At 66.8% G+C, this 6,646-nt stretch overlaps 2 protein-coding genes across 2 annotated transcripts in view; one reads left to right on the top strand and one right to left on the bottom strand.

Annotated features, from left to right (window-relative positions):
- Positions 1–13: 13 nt before the first annotated feature.
- Positions 14–1,462, top strand: H696_03993 (hypothetical protein; the record flags this gene model as incomplete). Its single annotated transcript, XM_009497861.1, has 1 exon — positions 14–1,462. The coding sequence occupies one exon, from the start codon at positions 14–16 to the stop codon at positions 1,460–1,462; it is 1,449 nt and encodes a 482-aa protein (XP_009496136.1).
- Positions 1,463–2,055: 593 nt separating this feature from the next.
- Positions 2,056–6,646, bottom strand: part of H696_03992 (hypothetical protein) — a gene marked incomplete at both ends in the record, with an annotated part of 5,273 nt that continues 682 nt past the window's right edge. The window contains 7 exons of the mRNA XM_009497860.1: positions 2,056–2,565; positions 2,780–2,836; positions 2,959–3,162; positions 3,263–4,879; positions 5,132–6,042; positions 6,183–6,323; positions 6,458–6,566. Coding sequence (XP_009496135.1) covers positions 2,056–2,565; positions 2,780–2,836; positions 2,959–3,162; positions 3,263–4,879; positions 5,132–6,042; positions 6,183–6,323; positions 6,458–6,566 — 3,549 coding nt within the window. The remainder of the gene's footprint in view (positions 2,566–2,779; positions 2,837–2,958; positions 3,163–3,262; positions 4,880–5,131; positions 6,043–6,182; positions 6,324–6,457; positions 6,567–6,646) is intronic.

The following is a 6,646-nucleotide window of genomic DNA, read 5'->3' as shown; positions in this document are numbered from 1 at the left end:
CCCCCCCCTGACCATGGCCGGACGCTCCTCCCTGCTCCAGGCGGTCTGCCTGCTGCTGGCGCTCCTCTGCCTGGTGCCCACCCTGGCGGTGGCCCAGATCAACGACTACACCCAGCTGTATGGTGCCGATGACAAGCGCACCTTCCACCTGGCGGCGGACTTCAACTACCGCCGTGCCGGGCTCCCCGCCGACACCACCCTCAAGCCGGACAGCGCTCGTGCGTATGCCTCCATGAATGGCGGCGTCCTGGACCTGAAGATCTACCATCCCCCCCCCACCGAGGCCATCACCTGGTACCTGGCCGGCCCGCGCATCTGCCAGAGCGACTCCGGCGGGTGGATTTCCCCGGACGACGTGGCTTGCAGCGGCCGCCGGGCGCCCATCATCGCCAAGCTCGGGACCATCCCCGCGGCCGGGACCGGCATCGTCCGGGCCTCGATCAAGCTCAACCCCCATGTGGCCTCGTATGTGCTGAATGATGCCGTCATCATCTACGGCACCACCAAGACCCACCCGAATGGCCTGCTGCTGGGCACCCTGCAGCCGGTTTCCCGCTGGACCAACGACTCCCAGTCTCCCGTCATCCAGATGCTGGACTTTGTCCCCAACCGCGGGGAGTTCTCCAAGCCGGACAACTCCTTCGAGAAGAGCAAGAGCACCAACTCCGGGTCCGGGCTGCTGCTCTTCCGCGGCATGGATGTCTTCCCGAATTTCCAGCTCACCATCCAGCTGTCGCACAGCATGTCCAAGCCCACCAAGATGATCATCCACTGCCCGAAGTTCCGGCAAACCTTCAACCTGGACCCCAAGTCGCCCTTCTTCTACCAGGACATCCGTTACGATGATGCGGACTTCTATCGCGAGCTCCTGACCAAGGATGCCTGCATCTTTGCCCTCATCTCCTCGGACCAGGTGACCGGCGAGCTGTTTGCCTTCCCCCAGATGACCGCCGAGTACACCTCCCTCATCACCCAGCCGGAGTCCGACTTCACCTTCTTCACCCTGATCGATGTCAACCCGGTGACCGAGCAGATGCTGGTCGTCCCGCGGACCTCCCTGCTGGCCGAGGACACCTCCTACGTGGCCGTCCAGCTGGTCGACCCGCCGAGCAAGAAGGACGATGCCATCGTCTCGCGCGACATCTGCATTCTCTTTGACGCCGAAAATGAGGGGCTCTCCTCCGACGACCACCTTAAGCGGTACCGCCGGTGCCGCCTTGACCCGGCCGATGCCCAGCTCCTTCGCACTGGCCACCAGCTGGGCATCTATGTGGCCCCGAAGGCCGGCCAGGCCGCCATGCGCCGGCTGACCTCGCCCCAGGTGGCCGAGCTGAGCCCCGGCACCGGCACCTCCTCGGCCACCGGTGCCATCATCGGCATTGCCGTCGGCGCGGTGGTCCTCGTGGCCATTGTCGCGGTCGGCATGTTTGTCTTGGCCAAGCAGGGCGTCATTGGCAAGTGAGCGCACCCACGCGGGGATCTCCCCGCCGTGTGGGTTTGTCTTTCGTTCTCCGCCTCGCACCTCGCCCTTCCCCCTTTGCCGCCCGGGGAGGGAGGAGGCGCGGGCCGGGGGGTGGGGTGGGGCGTCTGCATGCACAGTCTCTGCATGCGTGCATGCTCCTTGCCCATCTCCTCCTCTCCCCCCCTACCACGAGGCCGAGAGGGGAGGGAAGGAGGGCGCGGAGTGAGCCCGGGCGTGTGTGTGTGTGTGTGTGCGTGTGTGTGTGCACCAGGCGTGCCACAGCCTCCATCCAGTTCCCCTCGCTCTCCCCCCTCCATTCGCCCATCCTCCTCTCTCGCCTGGCGTGTGCCCTCCCCTGCTCAAATGTACGACTGCAGGCCAGTCTTCCTCCCCTCACTTTTTCCCCTCCTTCCGGTTTTGGCCTTGTGTGTTGCTTTGCCTTTCTCCCCCCTCTCCCCGGTGCCCGGCTGGCATTCTTCCTCTCAAGCCTCGGTGGCTCTTTCTCTCGAGGGGTGGTGCGGGGGCAAGGGTGGGATGTTTATTCAAGCGAGAGGGGGAGCCGGGAACAGCAGGGCTTGGCTGGTGTGACATGCTTAGCCGGCCGACTGCGCCACGGTCTCCGTGTCTCGGGCGATGGTGGCGGCCGTCCCGACCGGCGGGAAGTGCGGCTGCGACTGATCCCCCCGCAGGTTGAGGAACTCGGTGGCCGAAATGGAGTGGTTGGCGCGCTCAAACCAAACCGGACTCAGACGGAAGGAGCGCCGAACACGGATGGCCGTGTGGGCCGACCGGCGCGATGGGGGGTCCTCCCGGGATGGAAGCCGGCCGGCCTGCTCCTCGGCCGGCGACAGACCCAATCCGCCGTAATGGTCGAAGGGCGCGGCATTGATGCCCAGATGGCATCGGAGGAATGCCCCGGCTGTGGTGATCGTTGCCTGGCCGGTGGACTCCTCCATCGAGATGACTGTGTCCGCGAAGGACCCCGGCTGGGCAAGGGCCACGGCCAAGTCCGGCAGCAGGACGCGCAGACAAATCAAGTGGTCCAGCAAATCGCGCAGGTCGCCCATGGACACCAGCTCTGCCATTGCCGCAAGGAGGGTCGGCTAAGGGCAGGATCGGCCGTGTCGCATGTGCGTGCGTGCATATGTGTGTGTGTGTGTGTGGCAGCAATAGCCAATGGGGATGGAGAATGAGGCCAGGAAAGGCGAAGAGGAATGTGGGAGGGGGCACAGGGGGAAAAGAGAAGAGTTAGAGGACTCCAATGGGCCAGATGCCAGGTCAGGGGCTCTCCCTGTCGAGGCGGCGAAGGGGGCGGACCTCATCTGCGACACCGCCGGTTAGGACCATTTGCCGAATGAGCGCATGCTGGAAGGACTGCGAAAGGGCCAAGGGGTCAGTGTCAGCCAGGCTGTAGCAGCGACAGCCATGAGGGGAGAGGCCGCAAGGTGGGAGCCAGGGCATGGAGGAGGGGGCCGAGGCAAGCCCGAGAAATGTACATCGAAAAGCTGGCGGTTGTAGCCGGCCGCCAAATCAGACCAGGGCCGCCGAGGGAGGCGGACCCTACTGCGATCCATCTGCTCCAGGAAGAAGGGACTGGCAAGGAGCGTGGTCTTGACATGGCCCTCACGAATGACCAGTCCGAAGCCCACCAAGTGCGCAAGGGCCAGGTGGATATGCTCGAAGGAGAAGGCAGCCAGGGCCTGGAGCGGGGAGCGGCAAGCATGCATGTCAGACCATGTGGCAGGGCAGGAGGGGGGGAGGGGGGGGGGAGCAGCCGGCTCAGCTCATCGGAAGGCGTACCGGATCCCGTGCGACGATGGACTCCCGCACGCCGGCGGACCCGGCGCGCCAGATGCTCGCAAAGAGAAGGGTATGAGGCAGCAAGGCCACCTCCTGGCTGAAGCCCACGCCGTGCGCTCCGGCGCCAAGGCCGAGCGCCTCGTCCGCACGCAGGGATGCATGCCAGCCGAGCGACAGTAGCCATTGGTGCAGGGCCGGAGCCCACCGTTCCGACCCGGGCACCGTGCTCGGGTCCAGACCAGTGGCATGGGGAGCCAGCGGAATGGCCGGCCGCGGCCCGAGCAGGGTGGCCGACCGCAAGGGCTCCGCCAGGGCATGCGGATCAGAGGAGGGCTCTTCCTGGCCAGGCGGCACGCGCCGGGCGGGGACCGTGGCCACCGAGGTGGCGGTGGCTCCCGGGCCGGCTGCCGGGCAGGAGGGGCTTTCCAAGAGGGAGGTCAGCTGCAAGCTGCGTGGCGTACGCTGAGCCGGGGCCGCCGTTGGCTGACGGGGGTCCTGGCCATGCTGCCCGGCCAGGGCGCTATTTGCCCATGCCGGTTGGACCACCAGCTGCAGGCTCTCGAGAAGACTGACGCCCGACCGGCCATACCGGCCATGGGCAAAGGCCAACTGCCGGAGGCTGTCCAGCCCGTCATTCTGCTCGCCAGCCACCGAGGCCGCCGACGGGGACTGCGGACCGCTGGCCAGGTCGCCCCCGGCTCCGGGGGACTGGACATCGCCACCATTCAGGGAGGAACCACCGGAGGTGGAGGCCGGGCCGGTGGCGCCGGCCAGCGAGCCACCCGCACCGTGGGGCGCATGACTGCGATCCGCGCCCAGCCCCAGGGGGAAGTGGTCGAATTGCGGGAGGATGCTGATGCGGCCCGTGTGGCGCAGGCCCAAGATGCAGGCCACCGCCCCGCCATGCCACACCATCGGCAGGGTGAAGGCGGGCGTTTCCTCATCCTCATGGCTGGTCGTGGTCTCGGTGGCCGAGGCCGAGGCCACATCATCGAACAGCGACTCGGCCGGGGCCAGGTCCCGCGTCAGGGCCGCATGGCAGGCAGTCGCACCGGCAAGCAGAGCGGCGACCGCGCCATCCTGCGAGGAGCCCGACGCATTGCTGAGGGCCGAGGAGGTGCCGAAGAGGGCCGCCAAAAAGCGCTCCGTCACATTGAGCGGCCGGGCGGGGGTGGATACCGTGGCGAGGGCCTCCCTGGGCGCCGGTGCACCGGAGCTGGCATTGCCACTTGCCGAGGCCGCGCCTGATGCGGCCGCTGGGTGTGTGGCCGTAGAGCACAACGCGGATGCCGGGGCGCCGGTCGCCGATGGGGACACCGAGCCCGCAGGCGCCACCGGAGACAGGGGGCTGGCCACGGAGGCGGGAGTGGCCACAGGCGCCGGACTTTCCACGGTCATCGAGTCGCTTGTTGCCGTTGGCGCGGTGGCGGCCGGAGCGTTGGCCATTGCTGCCGACCCGGCCGAGGGAGCAACAATCACGGACGGCGCGGCCAGCTGAATCATGCCAAGCTTCTCGGAAGAGGAGAAGGCCGCCTCGAAGGCCGTGGTCGGCAGTTGACGCGCAAGAAGGTAGATAATCAAGGGATCCACGGACTTCCCGGGCTGGAGAAGCACCGACTGGGTGTGCCAACCAGGGACGCGTGTGCGTATGTGTGTGTGTGCGCGCGTAATTGCGTGTGTGCGCGCGTAATTGCGTGTGTGCGTGTGTAAGTACGCATGTGCGCGTAAATACGTGTGTGCATACATTAGTACATGTGTGCGTGTGTGCGTGCGTGCGTGCGTGGGCGCGTGGGTGTAGCGGTAATGGCCGATGGGGATGGAGAATGAGACAAGGAAAGGCGAAGATGCCAGGCCCGGGACGAGTCGCACCTTGATGAGGTTCAGTGCTTGGAAGAAGTGCTCCGCACGGTCGGCTTCCGATGTGGGGGGGAAAGCTAGCAAGTGGTCACACGCAACAATCGGACCCGTCGGAGTGACAGGGCCGGTGGTCGGCGGCTGCCAGCCGGTGCTGGCCATGTCCCAAAGCGTGCGCCCGGTCCCCGGGGCCGTGGTGCACGAGTCCTCCAGGGCCAGCAGAGGATTCGGCGACCCGGCAGCTGGTTGATGGTTTGATCGGATGTAGTTGCCAGACAGATAGTGGCGGCGGTCTTGAAGCGAGGCAGACAACGCGCCGCGCACTTGCCAGGCATTGTGCTCGGCGTGGCGATCGGCCGAAGCCGCGCCGCCGGCACCCCCGGAGGAGCCATTCGCGCCTTGGAGGTGTGGGTTTCGCAGAGGACCGGCCACCACCCAGCGTGGGAGGGTCAGCGCATCGGGGCCACACCCCGGGCCAAGCCCGGGCATGAGCGATGCACGGGTGTCCTGCGCACTGGCAGCCCGCCGGCTCGGGGGCGTCACGCCGGCCGCCAGGCCGAACGAAGTCCACATGTTCCGCTGGACCAGGCGACTGAGCCGCGCGGTGCCCTGCATGGAGGACTCGAAGGGCGGCCGAGAGCTGGCCGTCCGCACGGGTCGATAGGTGTGCACAAAGTCCGCATGGTTGCGCAGCAGACGCGGCAGCGGCTTGTACCCGGGCAGGTTATGTCGGCCCGGGGTGAAGGTTGCCACCTCGGCGGCGGGGGCGTCGGCAGACGCGGCGGTCGACATGTCGACGTCCATGCTGGCAGGCCCGCCGTCCCCCTCGGCCAGGGACCGGAGATAGTGCTCCTCGATCGGTGGCCACCGGTCCACCTCGCTGAGGAGCTCCTCCTCGGACATGATATCGCGCGAGATCCACAATTCTTCGCATGGCCCGGCAGGGTCAGTCGAGGGTGTGAGGCGGCATGGGCCTGCCTGCGGCAGGGCGGAGGATGAGGAGGAGAGGGGGGAAAAAAAGCCCAAGACGACGAGATCGCCGGGAAAATGCTGTCAGCTGGCGCACCATGGGACTCGTGCAGCTGTGTCCCCCGGGGACCATACTGTGCGGTCCAAAGATTCCGTCGGATGCGCTGCCGATCACGAATGAATCCCTCCAGCTGGGGGTTGCCGGTCCGGAGGGAGATCATTCGCCGCTGGCAGGCGGCTTTTTTTTTTTTGGCAATCCCCGGCAAAAGACGAAGGCTCATGGGGTTAGCAACAGCCAGACACACCGGCAGAAGGGCAAGAAGGCCAGGCGAGGGGAGGAGACAGGAGCCGCTTGGAAGGCGGGCAACTCACCGACTGACAGCTGCCCCACCAGCGTGGTGATTAGGCCCCACGGGAGACCCCCCCGACGGCGGGCCTCCTCGCTGGCGGTCGCCCCGACGATGACCGAGTACACCAAACGCTTGAGATATGGGAAGGGGGGGAGGGAGGGGCGCATGTGAGCGGGGCAGGAAGATGCAAAGACCAACCCCATCCAGGGGG

Source organism: Fonticula alba (genome assembly GCF_000388065.1).
Source record: "Fonticula alba strain ATCC 38817 unplaced genomic scaffold supercont2.6, whole genome shotgun sequence".
Classification (NCBI taxonomy): domain Eukaryota; order Rotosphaerida; family Fonticulaceae; genus Fonticula; species Fonticula alba.
This window is presented reverse-complemented; position numbering and strand designations above follow the sequence as displayed.